Genomic DNA, 17,920 nt, shown 5'->3' with positions numbered 1-17,920 from the left:
TATTCCATGAGATCTAACCTTGCTAACCAGTCTCCAATGGGGAACCTTGTCAAATGTCTTACTGAAGTCCATACAAATCATGTCCACCACTCTGCCCTCATCAATCCTCTTTATTACATCTTCAAAAAACTCAACCAAGTTTGTCAGACATGATTTCCCATGCACAAACCTGTGTTGACTATCCCTAATCAGTCCTTGCCTTTCCAAATACATGTACATCCTGTCTCTCAGGATTCTCTCCAACAACTTGCCCACCACTGACATTAGGCTCACTGGTCTATTGACCCCTGGCTTGTCCTTACCAAGTAAACAGTGGCACCACGTTAGTCAACCTCCAGCCTTCCGGCACCTTACCTGTGACTATCAATAATATAAATATCTCAGCAAGGGGCCCAGGATTCGCTTCCCTAGATTCCACAGAGTTCTATGGTATACCTGATCAGGTCCTGGGGATTTATACTTTACGCGTTTCAAGACATCCAGCACTTCCCCCTCTATAATATGAACATTTTTCAAGATATCACCATCTATTTCCCTACATTCTATATCTTCCATGTCCTTCTCCACAGTAAACACTGATGCAAAATACTCGTTTAGTATCTCCAACTCCTGCAGCTCCACACAAAGGCCGTCTTGCTGATCTTTGAGGGGCCCTATTCTCTCTCTAGTTCCCCTTTGTCCCTAATGTATTTGTAAAAACCCTTTGTATTCTTCTTAACAGTATTTGCCAAAGCTATGTCATGTGCCATTTTCACCCTCCTGATTTCCCTCTTAAATATATTCCTATTGCCTATATGCTCTAAGGATTCACTTGATCTACCCTGTCTATACCTGACATACGCTTCCGTTTGTTTCTTAACCAAAACCTCAATTTCTTTAGTCATCCAGCATTCCCTACACCTACCAGCCTTTCCTTTCACCTTAACAGGAATATACTGTCTCTGGACTCACGTTATCTCATTTTTGAGGGTTTCCCATTTTCCCGCTGTCCCTTTACCCTTTAATTGAGTTCCTAAATACACTTAATCATCAATTTTCAATGTAACTTGCAAAATCACTCGAAACAAAGCAAAGCATATGATTTTAAATTTCTGAATGTTACCAATTAGAGAAAGAAAAGCAGCTCACCCCAATAATCCTGGAAAACACAACAGCAAACGCTGGTGAGACAGCACCAGATACTACGGCAGTGAGAGCTCCTATAGCAATGTACAGCCACTCTGGCTTGTTCAAAGAAAGAATTTTTGAATATGAAATTTCTTCCAAGTTTTCCTCCTTTAAAATTTGAAAACAAAAATAAATAATTAATTACAGCTCTAGTTTAGCATTTTCTATTTCAGCGTGATTCAGTTTAACTCAAAAATGCCTTTCATTTGGTATTGTGGAATATGGTTGGACTGAATCCTTAGATCACAGAACACATTTTATATGATAATTCAGCTTTTCTGTCACCGAGCATTGTACGTGTTTGTTTTGGAAAATAAATGGTATTCGTCTCATTTTAGGATCAAACAACAGTTAACAATGTTTGGCCACATTTTGTTAAAATGGAGGCATCGGAACTGGCAACACAGACATTTGATTTTGACTCTGTTGGGATATCAGGGTCCGGGCCAAGTCAACTGGTTCACATGGTAACAGTGAGCAGCCTTTCAAAGTTTATGCATCTTAAATAATACCTGCAGAATACAGTCTACGTGACCAAGATGATGGCTACGGAGAGAGGATTAGGTCCCTCAATACATTAGTAGAGATGTTAGAGATTTTTACCTCTAGTTTATCCCTTTATAAAAGAAACTATTTAATCAAGCTTATAAGCTGTATTTCATATCAGGACTTTGACCTTAAGACCTTTCTTAAACAGTGATATGAATCCTTTGATGTTTTCAGGCAGCTCGAACAAACAGCACAAATCCTTAACATGGGAACTGCTTCCCCTTGTCTTTGTTTCTTTGGCATCTCTCAGGCCCAGGTCTGGAGCAGGTTGAGGTTCCAACTACTCTAAGTTCCTGGTGCAGTTCAGAGGCAGCAGTCATTTAGACAGAGATCCTGCATTTCTGATATTTTCAAGCCTTTTGCATATACTTTTGCTAAAGATCCACCAACAGTGTAGAGGATTTCTGGTCCCTTCAGCTTGAATAGATCTACCAACTCCTTGCGTTATTTTAGATCAAGTAAACAAATAAACCAATATTAGATAGCTGTGTATTGAAAGTTACTGAACTGGAAATCTACCATAATTCTCAACTGACCATGGTGGGGATTTTTAATATATAAATTAGAAGTTAACCACAATTAACTTCCTGAAAGAAAATGTTTGTTTTTGAATATTACTCTGGCATGTAATTGCAGATGTTAAGCAGGGAGTGCAGAGGTAAGAACATATTTTCAATGACAACTTAAACTGTAATTTCATCTTCCACAGATATCATTGTCAAATAAATACTTACTCAGAATGAACAGCTGTAGCACCCCAGCAGCCAATATTTAACTCTAATAATCAGTAGCAACACAATGTCCATAGGCACAGGTGGATTTTTTTCTGCTGTTCTCCTTAAAAATATTAATGTTGCAAGCTGATGAAGTGTGTGCTGATACTGCAGGGGAGGGCAATGGGGCATTTAGATTCTCCACGGATGACAGGGCCAACAGTCAACCTCCTTGATCAATGAGTTGAAGGAATGGCAAAGAAACTGAGGAATGGCTGATAGCAAATAAGCTGATTAAAGTTATATCAGTAACCAAAAGAGAAATAAAGGGAGGTGTTGGAAATTGAGGGCCCTTCTGAAACATTTAGTATTGCACATTTAATATTTCCAATGTAGTGTGAGACCTCATTTAACTGTGCTCCAAGTAGTAACTAGCCTTCTATAAACAGAAAGCAAATCCGGGGCATGTGAAAACAATGGTCACAAGGTCATTGAACTGACAGCAAAGATTTATTGGATCCACATTACTTTATCAGCAATACAGCGTCTGAGAGAATTAGGATGTTTTGGTCTTAGAAGAATGACCTTCATATGGAGGTGGGCAAGGGGATATCAGCCATCTTGATCATAATTAGTTGCTCCTTGGTCATTGGCCAAAGGATTCAGACAGTTGATTGATGCAATGTAAATTCTCATTCATTAGAAGTAGGTAATCTTAACAAGTACTCAAGAGCAGAGAGCAGTCCTCATTAGATCGTCCTGGAGGTGGTAGTCCTCAGGGACTGGTCTTCTTCAGATGGAAAATGGACTTAGAGAGATTGAAGAAAGACCTGGGGAAAACTTCAGCTGGAAAATAGGATACTGAGATACCAGCTTTACTGAGATTTATAAGTTCCATGGCCAACAGCTTGTTTATCCTTTGGTATGAGTGACTCATCCTCAATTGTCATGACTGTCTATTTTCCCTGTCTAATTAACTAATTGTCAGATCTAAACCTCTGCTCTTTAGAACCTCAAAGTATCTGAAAATTGTTTACAAATGGTCAACTGACTATAATCATGTGATCATGCCTCCCCAAAATCTAACAGAAGAAAAGAAAACCACAATTAGAGAGAGTGAAAAAGTAAAGAGGGTAATTATGAAAATGCTGCAAAATCTAAAGAACCACTCAAAATAATTTGCTGCAACAAAAACAAGACTCAATTGTTTGATTGTACTCCTTGTGAGAAAAATGGTGGAGGGGTATCCTACAAATATAAATCTCACTAAAAAGGTATTTCCATAGTTAAGGAGCCACTCTCTGTGGAGAGTTCAACAAACTATTAATATGCTGTTATGGCAATTTCTTGAAAATGGCAGGGACACTTTGGGAAAGCTACTGTCCTTTTCACAAGGTTCGAAACAAAGCAGCACAAATTTCCAACATTTTGTTGAGATGGTCACCACTAGGGTTATCTCCTTAATGCCACCAGTTACTGCACAATTTATTTATTAATATTGGCAAATTAATCTTGCCATTATTTTACCTGTAAATTATACTCCGATATGTTGGATGAATATAATTTGCATACTGAACATGGATCCTGAACCCGTGGTGAGCACTGCTTTTGAATATAAACTTAAGAGATTTAAAACTAAATATTTTCTGATTAATGCTGTGTCTACTGGCAAACAGGAGGAGTTACATACAAGAAAAGCCTGTACAAAAGGAATATCAGTCAGGGTAGGGTTACAATTCAGAGACTTGGATTTTAGATTGCACGATTATAAACTTATTCTTTTTCATGTTACTTTTTTCTTCACTATCAGTTTCTAATAATAAAGCATGAATTTCATGGTACTTTATTTTGAGACACCACCATTGTCAGTCAAATCTCAGGTGGCAATGAAACAGACTACAGATGGGAGGTGGAAGACCCGGACAAATGGTACACTGAGAACAACCTAGCTCTCAATGGCAGCAAAACCAAGGAACTTATTATTGACTTTTGGCAGGATATTACTCATGCTCCCCTACACATTAACAGCACAGAGGTGGAATGAGTGGAGAGTGTCAAGCTCCTGGGAGTGGTCATCCACAACAGGCTTTCCTGGACTCTTTATGTGGATGCACTGGTTACAAAGGCCTAACAACATCTCTTCTTCCTCAGGCAGCTGAGGAAATTTGGCATGATGGCAAATACCCTTGCCAACTTTTATAGGTGCGCCATCAAGAGCATTCTGTCTGGATGTATCACTACCTATTATGGCAGCTGTGCCATTCAAGATCGGAAACGGTTACAGAGAGTGGTGAACTCAGCCTGGACAATCACAAAGGCCAACCTTCCATCTATAGAATCCATCTATCAGGCCCACTGTCAAGGAAAGGCCACCAGGATTCCCATAGATCCATCCCACCCTGGCAATGCTTTTCTACAACCTCTACTATCGGGGAGAAGGTACAGAAGCCTGAACTCACGCACCAGCTGGTTTCATATCAGTTTCTACCCTACTGTAGCTAGAATACTGAACGGACTCATAAACACTGTACATTTGCCTGTACCTGAGTTTTTGTTTTTGCTGCTGTTAACCTAGTATTTACTTTTCTATGCTACTTAATTCTGTGATCTGCCTGTATTGCTTATGAGACAAAGCTTTTCACTGTGCCTCGGTACATGAGACAATAAATTCAGTTCAATTCAGTTCAAATGTTTGAAAGAAATCGAAGCAGGAACTGCATGAACTCGGTTTGTGAGTGAAACCAAGTTACTCAGAGTTCTGAGAAAATGTCACTGGACTTGAAACATTAACTGTGATTTCTCTCCACAGAGGCTGCCAGACCTGCTGAGCTTTTCCAACAATTTCTGTTCTTGTTTCTGATTTCTAACATCCACAATTCTTCAAGATTTTATTACTGAGATTACCTTTTTTTAAATCATGAGGTTAATGCTAATTACTTCTCTGATTGCTTCACAGTCATGGAGATGTACAGCATGGAAACGGACCCTTCGGTCCAACGTGTCCATGCCAACCAAACGTTTCTGATTTTCCTCAGAATAAAAGTAAAAAAAAATACACACAAATGTATACTGTATATTGAAAAACATTTGCCAATATTAATTCACATTATTATTTAAGTCTAACCGGTTCCTTCTCTTGCTCATTGGCTTCTGTTGTTGGTTCTTGTTCAGAGGAAGCAAATTGGTGATGTTTCCTGCTTGATTTTCTTTTAAAGCTGTTCCTGTCGATAATCTTTACACTTTTCTGTTCATTGTCTAGTTGTTCCACTTCCTTCAAAGTATCATCTGTTTCTTCATCGCTTTCACTCTCCTCACATGAATTCTTAAACATAAAAACATTATTTTGGAGTTAGTATTGCTGATTCTAAATAGATAATTTGAACCCCAATTGCCCTTCATAATCCAAAATAGTCAAAATCACCAGACTACTTAACATGCCGTGGAGTTGTGATGAATTGCTATTTCCTGGGTTTTTTTTTGCTTACTCAGTGCTGTAGGTTAGTGCACTTGGGACATGTTATCATAACCAGCAGGGCTCATTCTCATATATGCATAGAAGGTGAAGACAATATCAGGATCTGACAACAATTTTAAAATCCAGATCTAAGTGGCACACTGTAGTGAGTTTCCTAGCAGGAAACAATACAGTGGATTAGTATCAGGAGGCTTCCAAAACCACAAGATTTTGTTTTCCTTTTAATAGTCACTCATATAGTAGTATGGATGCTCCTACAAATTATAGATATCCTCAATTGGAGGAATTGGTTTAGTTCAGTTGGCTGGACTGTCGGTTTGTAGAGTAGTATGACGCTAACAGCGTGGGTTCAATTCCTATCACTGTTTTGAGGTTACCATGAAGGACTCTCCTTCTCAACCTCTTCCCTCAACTGAGGTCTGGTGGCCCTCAGGTTAAATCACCACTGGTCACTTCTCTCTCTAATGAGAAATCAGCCCCTATGGTTTGGTAAGACTATGGTGACACAATAACATTCTCGATTGAAATTCCATCATTATATAAAATGAACCATTTCAGATGTTAAGAGCTATTCACATTGTTATTGTGAACAGTTGAAAGTGTTGCCAAGGTAAATGTTGATTAATTTCTTAATTGCTTGGAACAGGGACATTCGTGTCCTTCTCACGGAGGGCAATGTTGACATTCTAGGGCAGGTCAATATTAAGAAGGAGATGGTGTTGGATATCTTGAAAAACATTAAGCTAAGTCAGTAGGTCCTGATGGGATCAGATGTAATGATACAGCTCAATTAACAAAAGCTTTCATACAACTCAACTTCTTTGCCCAGGGTTTTTCTAGATTTTCACAGAATACATATATGTCACAAGTCAATTTGTTTTGGACCACTGTACAAATTAGGAGACATATTCTTTTTATGGTGAACATAATTATTTCTAGCTAGCAGAAAGGAAAATGCAGTGTGTTGCCCCTCTGACAAGAAACTTGGCTTCTTAAGAACACTAGAACATTTGATGCGAGACTTCCATTCTTTTGCTCAGGAAGGTGTTCTTGGAATAAAAAGGAATCTCTGAATTTTTCTTCCTCATCGTGTAGTCCCATATTGTTGTTTCTCTGCCATAAATTGCTTCGATACTTTACCTTGTTATATGAAGTGCTGGTGGCAAAATTCTAAAGCGACATCTATCACAAGGAAACTGATTAATTAATGCTGAATTTGTAATTTTCTGGTTTCTGGTGAAGATGTGTTCAGCTTACCTGTTGCATTACCAGGGAATAATAGATCCCTTTTCTTTCCATGAGTTCACTGTGTCTTCCTTGTTCAGTGACCACTCCATTGTCAAAGGCAGCAATAACATCGGCAGTGCGAATTGTTGAGAGGCGGTGGGCAATCACAATGGTGGTCCGGCCTGCCCTTGCCTGTAATGAAAGAGAATGATTAGAGAAGGTATTACCAAACCTTGCTCAAAGGGATTGAAAACTGAAAAATATTCATCTGTAAGTCTCAAAGGTTATTTTAATTACAGTGTCCTTTTAACGGAGAACTGTTCATTGATAGGTCCAGATCATCCTGACGTTCATTTTGCCATTGCTCAAGGAATCCAGAGTGGGTACCAATGTTATAACTGCATTAAATAGTCACAGCAAAACCCATTCATAAAGGTAACAGCTTCCCAACTGGTATCACTGCTGTGAAGAAATATTTTTGCAATAAAATTCAATAAAGGTGGTTGCTTTTCAGACTGGAGGCCTGTGACCAGCAATGTGCCACAAGGATCAGTGCGGGTCCACTGCTTTTCATCATTTATATAAATGATTTGGATGTGAATGTAGGTGGTATAGTTGGTAAGTTTGCAGATGACATCAAAGTTGCAGGTATAGTGGACAGTGAAGAAGGTTACCTCCGAGTACAATGGGATGTCCACTGCTTTTCATCATTTATATAAATGATTTGGATGTGAATGTAGGTGGTATAGTTGGTAAGTTTGCAGATGACATCAAAGTTGCAGGTGTAGTGGACAGTGAAGAAGGTTACCTCAGAGTACAACGGGATCTTGATCAGATGAGCCAATGGGCCGAGGAGTGACAGATGGAGTTTAATTTAGCCAAAGTGAGGTGCTGCATTTTGGAAAGGCAAATCAGGGCAGAACTTAGACACTTAATGGTAAGGTGCTGGGGAGTGTTGCTGAGCAAAGTGACCTTGGAGTGCAAGTAGATAGGATAGTGAAGAAGGCATTTAGTATGCTTGCCTTTATTGGTCAAGCCAGCTTTGACATAAGTTCCTGGAAAGATTTTGGTCTCTATATTTTTTGTACCCTATCACATTTCAAAGTTAAAATGCCTGTTGCAAAACAACGCATGTACTTTCTGTACTTTGAGATGATAGTAAAATCTAAACATTTCGACTCCCCCTCCACTCTGCCAAAGACATGCAGGTCCTGGGCCTCCTCCACCACCGCTCCCTCACCACCCGACGCCTGGAGGAAGAACGCCTCATCTTCCACCTCGGAACACTTCAACCCCAGGGCATCAATGTGTATTTCACCAGTTTCCTCCCCCTTTCATTTGTCTCTCCACTCTGCAGGCAGCCTGCCTCTATTCCTGATGAAGGGCTTTTGCCCGAAACATCAATTTTCCTGCTCCTCGGATGCTACCTGACCTGCTGTGCTTTTCCAGCACCACTCTAATCTAGACTCTGGTTTCCAGCATCTGCAGCCCTTGTTTTTACCTAGTTATTCATCCTCTACCACTGTTAGGTGATCAGGTACTTAGACCCAGTACAGACAGGAGAATTGGTGGCAACACTCACCCCCAGCCATTAGTGATTGGTTCTGTAAAGATATGGGAGGAGAAAGTGAGGACTGCAGATGCTGGAGATCAGAGCTGAAAATGTGTTGCTGGAAAAGTGCAGCAGGTCAGGCAGCATCCAAGGAACAGGAGAATCGACGTTTCGGGCATAAGCCCTTCTTCAGGAATGAGGAAAGAAGGGCTTTCATTAGAGTGGAGTGATTTCTGTTAGAACTCTTAATCTACCACTTCTTGTGTATACACATATATTAAACAGAGCTGAAAAATATGTTGCTGGAAAAGCGCAGCAGGTCAGGCAGCATCCAAGGAGAATCAACATTTCGGGCACAAGCCCTTCTTCAGGAACATATTAACAGATCTACCATAGTCAAGATTCATTCTCTTGAAAAGAAAGAAAGGGACAAACAAATCTAGGACTGCAATGCAAAATGCAAAATGCAAAAAAACCACTGAAATTATGCTAACATGGAAAGTGTGTGCTTATGACAGACGTCAAATGAAAAATACAACTGGGAATCAGACTGATTGTAGAAGGCTCAGAAGAAAAGAGAGTCAAAAATCAAATAAGGGAAGCAAAAAAAGGAACATTATTAGAGATTAGCAGCTAACATTTGAGAAAATACCAGTGTTTTTGATAAAGAGATGAATGGTAGAAGGAGAGGCAGAGCTGATCAGAGATCAAGGAGACACAGCTGAGGTATTAAATTTAAAGTTTGTAATTATCTTGAAAGAAGAGAAAATTTCGGTGCTTGAGCGGTTTAAAATTGATAGAGATTCGATATTACACAAGTTGTCTTTACTTAAAGTTGACTAGGAGCTGTGATCAGATGAGATACATCCAGGGACACCGAAGGAAGGGAGAATGGAAATTGTGGAGACACTAACAATTTTTCAGTCTTTCTGAGACTCGGGGTGATGCCAGAGGATGAGAGAATTACAAAGGTCGTGTCCTTTTAAAATGACAAACCAGTCAGTTTAACTTCAATGTTGGGAAACTGCTGGAACTTATTAAGGAGCTAATGGAGTGGGTTGATGAGAGCACCTCAGCTAATGTGTGGTGTACATGGGCATCCAAAAGGCAGTTGATATGCTACCATACAACAAAACTTCTCAGCAATGTGGAAACCATTAGAGCTCATGGAAAAAAGGGATAGTACCAACAAAATTGGCAAAGTGACAGGAAATAGAAAATAATGCTTAGTGGGTGCATTTTGGAGTCAGAAGTCAATGTTGGAAACTTCAGTTTTCCTGATATAAATTAATGATCCAGACCTTGGGGAACAGGATACAATTTCAAAATTTGTGGATGATACAAAATTTGGAAGCATTGTGACGAAGTAAGGTAATGTAAAAAAATCAAAAGGATATAGAGAGATTGGTGGGATGGGGAGAATGGGACCGGACAAAATTCACTGTGGAAAACGTAATGTTAGGACGAACATGGAAAGACAACACATTATAAGGTGCACAATTCTAAAGGGATTGGAAGAATAGAGGGACCTAGGTATATATGTGGCCAAGTCATTGACATAATTGGGTGAGTTTGGAGTTAATAAAGCACACACAGCATCCTCGGCTTGATGGGGATATTAAAACTACAGGTAAGGAGGTTATGTTGTACAAACATTAATCCAGCCTCAGTTACAGTACTCCACCCAGGTCTGGGTACTGTGCTTTCGAAAGCACAGAAAACATTAATGTGAATGTTTTCAGTCGTGAGGAATTTCAATTATTAAGATAGATTGGAGAATTTGGGACTGTTTTTCTTGGAGAAGAGAAGGCTGAGAGGAGATCCAATAGAAGTATTCGAAATATGAACAAAATAATTGGGGAGAAAATGTTGCCAATGGGAAAGGATTGAGAATGAGAGGGCATAGGTTTAAAGTAATTTGTTAAAATAACAGGTGATGTGAGGAATTATTTTTTTCCACACAATGAGTGGCTAGTGTCTGGAATGTTCTGCCTGCAAGAGTGTGGATAAGGCTAATTAAATTGTTACATTCAAATAGGAAATTAGATCTCCATTTAAATAGAGTTACAGGGAGAAGGCAGGTGAATGGCACTAACTGAGCTGCTCATTAGGACAGCATGCACAGACATGTTGGGCCAAATGGCCTCCTTCTGTGCTGTAATAATTCTGTGATCCTGTGATGTTGCTTGAACTTCTGCATCATTCCAGTTCTCTCTCCATTATCACAAGATACTGACATCATCTTTACACATGCTGTTGCTATCTCATTACTCTATAATAGTAACTAACTAAAAGCATAATTTACATCTAAGCTAGCAACAGTGTAAAGATTCACATATATGTGTTTAACGATTTACTTGAAACTACAACCATTTGTGAAGAAGCCTTCAGCAGAACTTTACGCTGACAGCTATGAAAGATGCTGAGGTTATGGAGTTTCTGGCAATGGCGATATGGATTGGGGTGGGGGGGCGTTTTTGGTCATTCAACTTCTTGCATTCCTGGTGCTTTTGAAGTCACTGCACTTTATACTTTCAGAAATGTTCAACTGAGCTTTCTAAAAATTACCCTGTACTATTCTAGTCTTTTCCTTAGACAAATTACTGTCTTTTGCTGCTCAAATATTCTTTGATGCTTTAAATTCTTCAAATTATTTAATGGCTATTTTTATTGTTTGGTTAAGAATACTGTTTATTTCATCTAACAATAATTCTACTAGTTTTTCCTCTCGGTATTTCTTTGTTGATTTTGTCCCTCCCCCCCCACCCCTCTTTCAAATTTTATTAAGATGTTTTCCTTTTCTGAAGGATAAGAATCTGAAACATCAACTGCATTCTCTTTCCAAAAATTAACTGGTCTACTATGTGCGTCCAGATTTTCGTCTGTATTTGGATTTATGGAGAAGAAAAAATTGTACAGATACATTATAGAATCATTGAAATGGAATGCATTACAGTTAGTAAATATATGTTTGGAATTTGAGAAACAAAATGGAATACTTAGAACAAAGCAAAATTCTCACAGAAAGTACTTCTGACGGAAAAAATCGTCAGAAAAACAACTATTCAAAAACAAGCTCATCATGTTTGCTGAAGACATTTAGTCACAAATCTAACCGAGAAGCAAGACTTACCTTTTTAGTATAAGTTCAATGACCAAGAGAGCAGGTCAGGAAATATAGCATGAAGGTCAACACATTTCACAGGATTTTTTATTTTAAATTAAAGAATGGAAAATCCTACAATACTCATTGGGCTCCATGGACGAACAAATGTCTATACACAGTACTTGGAATGCACATTTGTGTCTTTCATCAAATTTGCGGCAGAACCTTTGAGAATATTGGACACATATTGAAACTAATAGCTTAATAGTACTGGGGAAATACTGCATCACATACAGATCAACTGGTCATTCATCACAAGGACGTTTGTGAGATGGTACTTTACAAAAACTGAGTGCTGCGTGTGTCTACCTGTAGCAGCAGCCACACATTAAAATCATGCATGCAAAGTGGTTTAAAATGTTTCTAAAATATATAACAATGCAATTTTTATCTTTTAAAACTATCACCAACTTGGCTTACTCAGTAAGAAAACTGGACCAAAAAGTAAGAGTAACCGAAAGAACTTTGGCATTTCCTATATTCTTGAATTTTCAAAGTTTAAGGAATTTTGTGTCCCTTGCGTCAATGTATCGCCCAGACAGCAATTTAAAAAAAAAGAACATTGCTCACTTACACAAAGTACAGAGTCAGGTTTTTTTTATAGCCTGCCGTTTATTAAACCAGTTTCATCTGAAGCATGCAAACCGTACACAGAGGAATTTAAAACTTTAAATTCGCAATCAAATAAATATATACTGAATTTGATAGCATTATAAATGAAAATAAATCAACTGGTTTGTTTTATCCAATCATGAATGAAATCAAAATGTAAATATTAATGGATTTACATTGATGGTTAAGACTTCCACTTTGATTCTTACTCCTGCAATAAATGTTTTGAGACAACTATCTTTAGCAAGTACAAAGTTCCATCAGTTGTTCATGAGTCACCTCAATCAACGTTCTTACCATTACCTACTGGCTGTTTATTTACAGACAGTTTGCAGCTCTACAATTCTAAAATCCTGTAGCTAAGTGGAGATTCCATAAATATACTTCTTAATTCAAGAAATCTAGATGAAATCTAAATAAGAGATACCAAGTTGAAAAGAATAGGAAGGAAAATAATGTAAGCAATGCTTGAATTTCAAATAAGTATATTTCATAAAAAGCAGGGAAGACCGAAGTGCTGAGGAATCACATTTGGAATGGATCTAAGCTAAGATTTAAAATGATTGGACTCAAAGAAGGTGCAGTTTGTCTTGTTTTCATTACAACAACAATTAGGAGAGGAGTATTTAATGCTAATGAGGAACAAAAAAGGAAACCTGAGGTAAAATTGGGGTGACCATATTTTCTAGACTGAATCCATGAATATACAGAGTGGGAGTTTAGAAGGTAACCAGGATGTAAATCTAGATTGCATCGTAAAGCAAGACTAAACATCGTTGGAAGATCATATTTTAACAGTTAATATTGGGAATGACAAATGTAAAACAGGATGTGATGTCATATTATAAATGTCCATTCAGTCAATACTTTTTAAGAATGTCAAATTTCTCATATATACTGACTAAACAGGTTATGGTTCAATCTTGTACAGAAAATTGGTAGCAGAACTTCTTTATGGTTAGTGTGCTTTTGTGCTCTTTTATAGATGATTCTCGAAATGGAAACTGATCTACATGAAATGGAAACTGCAAAATTAACATCATGCGGACGTTTCCTTTTTAGGTAATTGTAAATAAGGAAATGGTAAAGCTGCAAATACACAAACTTTGACAACACTATTTTCAAGTTATATCAAGTCTGGAATGTTGCATGTATACTATGTGATACAGCATACAATGTTATGGCAACTGCAATAGTGGTGCACCCTCTAAGTTATAGCTAATTGCAATAATTACAATAGAAATGTTCTGTGTACTTCCCTCTCATGCATTCTTAATGAATAGATATTTACCAAATATTTTATCCAAGATAACTTAAATTAAATACACTGTTCTATGGACCTGTTATGCATTGGAAATATTTCAAGATGACAACTTGAAGTTTGAGTTTAGTGTTGTTGGAGAGTTGTTTGGCGAACACAGGATTGTTCTGGGGATTGGTTTATCCAGGAATACAGGGATGGACAGTTATCAGGTAGCCTTAAACTAATCTATCTGGCAGAAACTGGTTCAGTTACCCATTTTGCATTGCACTTACAGATGATAGATAGCCATTGCAAGAGCCCACAGTTTCCATACTGTGCTCCGTAGAAGCTAACAGTGTGAAATTGATCACAAATTCTCCTAAAGTTAACTTCAGGAAAGAGATGCTGTGAAATTTAATAGCAATTTCCTTGATAATTTCTTACCTTATCCAATGCTGCCTGCACTATTGATTCACTCTGAGTATCAAGAGCAGATGTTGCTTCATCCAGCAGAAGGATCTTTGGGTTTCTGACCAACGCACGAGCAATAGCAATTCTCTGTTTCTGTCCACCACTCAGCTGGGCACCTCTTTGACCAACCATCGTATTAAATCTCTAGAAATTGCATAAGTAAAAAAAGTAAACTATTAGGAAAAATATACCTCCATACTTGCTACCATGCAGGGACTTAGAATGATGACAGAAGGTATCGCTTGGTCTAACAATCAATTATTGCATTAGTAAAAGAGAATAGAAGACTTACATTTATACCTTTTATGCACTCAGAACATTTTCATGTGCTTCACTACCAATAAAGAGTTATTGAAGTGTTATAACCACTGCATAGGAAACCTTCAAACGATAATCCAATTATTAGCCAAAATTGACTGTGACAGTAATGATGAGGGTAACAGTGTATTCAATGCCCTTACACACAAATCACTCAACGTGCCACAATTGTGCATTGTTATATTTTGAGGTTTTATGATGCTACTGTATTTCAAATTGTCTCTTTAAATTAAGATACAATGAAGGAGTGAAGAGACTGCTCTGATCACTGCCCAACAACAAACCAAATGACTTGATTAGGAAGAGATGGGGTGCAAGGTTGATTTAGTGGGAAGAAGGTGTAAGTTGTTCATGAGATTTAAAAAAAAAGGAAAGAGCAGATGAACTGACTGTGGACAGACTTGCATTCTCCAATTTTTCGGACAGAGGGGATAGAGGTCACACACAAAGAGACAAATCACTATGGCTACTGAGGCTTGCAGAGAGAAGAAACTGAAAGTTCTCTGTGAGCTACCAGGCAGAATGTGGTAAGGAATGTGGTCTCTGGTCAAAAGATATACACAAAGATACATTGAATCCAAAAGATTCACCCTAGCATGCCAATGTGAAAAGAATATCCCAGTATCAACTCCCCATACATATACTGACTATTTCTAATGTCACTATACATTTTGTAAGATAAGGGACCCAAAACTTTTCTTGTATTCCAGCTGTAGTCTGACTGGTGTCTTGTACAACTTGACTATGACACCCCTATTTTTGTAATCTATTCCAGTTGAAATAAAGGACAGCTTTCCCTATTAGCTGTTGAAACTGGCTTCTCGCTGTTTCTAATTCATAAGTGAGGGAGTGCATTGCTCTATTTGCTTGTCCAGCTGACAGTATCTTGTAAAAATCTTGTAAAAAACAGACTAGAGCCAAGTGTAAGTATGAAGTAAGTTAGTAACAAACAAGTAAACTGGTGCTGTTTGCTTACCACTCACTGTACAATTTGTGGAGAAAGTGAGGACTGCAGATGCTGGAGATCGGAGCTGAAAATGTGTTGCTGGAAAAGCGGCTGAAAATGTGTTGCTGGAAAAGCGCAGCAGCTCAGGCAGCATCCAAGGAGCAGGAGAATCAACTTTTCGGGCATGAGCCCTTCTTCAGGAATTCTCATTCCTGAAGAAGGGCTCATGCCCAAAACGTTGATTCTCCTGCCCCTTGGATGCTGCCTGACCTGCTGTACTTTTCCAGCAACACATTTTCAGCACTGTACAATTTGTGCCATTATGTTTTTTAACGATCAATGAGCACTGTTCACTGTGCACCTCATTGTCCTGAATTAAAATTTCCAGTAATTTCTGTGTTATGTTTAAAACAATGAGCTATATTGATCTAAAATAAATTGTAGGACAATAGAAGATCTACAGCTCTCAAGCAGGTGGACTGTACCTCAACCAGAGTTACTTTTGCAGCCTTTGAAAATATGTGGCCGAAATAATAATCTCAGCTTGTTATTAATTCTGTGAACAATTTTTCTTTTCTTTGCAGGATAAATAGAAAAATCACCTCATGATTGTAGTCAGGAAATCAACCATTTGTGAAGAGTGCTGCTTCCTTCAAGTTGGTCATGAGTAGTTCACCTGTAGTGTTATAGTTTTCCACACAGTAACGATAAAAATTGCAGCTACCATTCATATTGTGATCTCACAATAATAAAATATCCCAATTCACTTACAAAGAACATTAACAATGAAAACTTTTTTTATACCATGCCACAGAAAAATATATCAGAACAGATGGCCAGGATATTAGGCATTGGGAAGAATTCTCTGGTTCTGAAGATAATAGCTCTGGCTTAGGGAAGGCAACTTAATTAGGCAGAATCATGGTATTTCAGGATCCTGCCACATTCCCATCTCTACTAGAACCAACTTCTGGTTGGAAAGGTTCAAACTCAAACCTCCCACCCTGCAGCTAATTCAGGCCTTTAAATGGTCAATTAATAACCACCTAAGCGCCATTTAAAACTCTAATCCTACCTGTTCTGTAACTATTGAGAGACTGGATACAGCCAAAAGAGTGACCAATTAGAGCCGTACCCCCGACCTTTTCCTGGCCTGATGAGGTCAAAAGTCCATTGGTGACCAATCCACATGCCTGATCGTTGGAAGATCCAGTTAATTATCAGGGTTTAACATAATACAGACAGCATTTAACAAAACACACAGCATCATCTCTGCTAACCTCTTGCACTTTCACACTTAATCTTAGAATGGGAAGATACTATATAAAGAGTTCAGTTTTACAGAAAATCTTAAAGCTTGAGAGAAAAGTAGAAAGGTAGGAAGGCAGGAAAATATAGAGAGAGAATCTCAGACATTAGTACAAGGCAGATGAAAGGACAATAATGGATTGTTGAAAACAGATAACTTATAATATCATAGCTGCTGTATGACCAGCACATGATTGCCTCATTTACATTAATCAGACCAAATTAATATCTACATACTGTCAGTTGTACTATAGTACGCGTTTTCTTTAATGCAAATTGGTTATAATGTAGATTGAAGAGTTTAGACCATCATTTGTAGAAAGTGAACTTTCCTTACCTATATTGGCTATAACTTGATTCCGGTCCTATTGGTTTAAATGGTGCTGCTAAGACCCAATTTTGTTACAACACAGGATCACACGGGAATGGAACTATTGCATTATATCAGAACAGACTGTAATTGTCACTAAGTTAAATATGATAATAGTGAAATATTAGAGTGCACTGTATGCTGTTATGATTAGATTAGATTACTTATAGTGTGGAAACAGGCCCTTCGGCCCAACAAGTCCACACCGACTCGCCGAAGCGTATACCGCCCAGACCCATACTCCTACATTTACCCCTTCACCTAACACTACGGGCAATTTAGCATGGCCAATTCACCTAACCTGCACATTTTTTTTTTGGATTGTGGGAGGAAACCGGAGCACATCCACGCAGACACGGGGAGAATGAGTAAACTCCACCCAGAGAGTCGCCTGAGGCGGGAGTTGAACCCGGGTCTCTGGCGCTGCGAGGCAGCAGTGCTAACCACTGTGCCACTGTGCCACCGTTATCATTTGTGATAACAGGGAACATTAAATACTATCAATTGAGCAATTGAGCAATCAGTTAATGCATATGCTATTCAGACTTTTCAATGTTACTGCGCAAGAGGATATTTTTGAACACATTTGACTAACATAAAAGGAAAACCTCCCACCTCAATGTACGCAGGTTTCCAGAGATCAAACCTGGTGGGATTTGTGTTCAAGTTATTTTCTCTAACTCAGACATCGATGTAGCATGTTACAACAAATGGAAAGTAGAAAGATTCAACATAAAAACGTTTTCTACAGAAATCATGTCACTCAAAACAAAAACGAGATAAATAGGATTTGTGCTTTTGTA

At 38.3% G+C, this 17,920-nt stretch overlaps 1 protein-coding gene across 5 annotated transcripts in view; it reads right to left on the bottom strand.

The window, feature by feature from the left end:
- abcb5 (ATP-binding cassette, sub-family B (MDR/TAP), member 5) overlaps positions 1 to 17,920 on the bottom strand; it is a 116,923-nt gene that overhangs the window by 35,943 nt on the left and 63,060 nt on the right. For all 5 annotated transcript variants that reach the window (XM_043689797.1, XM_043689796.1, XM_043689792.1 and 2 more), the window contains 4 exons: positions 14,149 to 14,319; positions 7,162 to 7,323; positions 5,554 to 5,751; positions 1,129 to 1,275 (listed from right to left, as the gene is read on the bottom strand). In XM_043689797.1, the coding sequence (XP_043545732.1) occupies positions 1,129 to 1,275; positions 5,554 to 5,751; positions 7,162 to 7,323; positions 14,149 to 14,319 (678 nt within the window). The remainder of the gene's footprint in view (positions 1 to 1,128; positions 1,276 to 5,553; positions 5,752 to 7,161; positions 7,324 to 14,148; positions 14,320 to 17,920) is intronic.

Source organism: Chiloscyllium plagiosum, chromosome 5, assembly GCF_004010195.1.
Source record: "Chiloscyllium plagiosum isolate BGI_BamShark_2017 chromosome 5, ASM401019v2, whole genome shotgun sequence".
Lineage (NCBI taxonomy): Eukaryota > Metazoa > Chordata > Chondrichthyes > Orectolobiformes > Hemiscylliidae > Chiloscyllium > Chiloscyllium plagiosum.
Note: the sequence above shows the minus strand (reverse complement) of the source record. Positions and strands in the feature narration are given on the sequence as shown.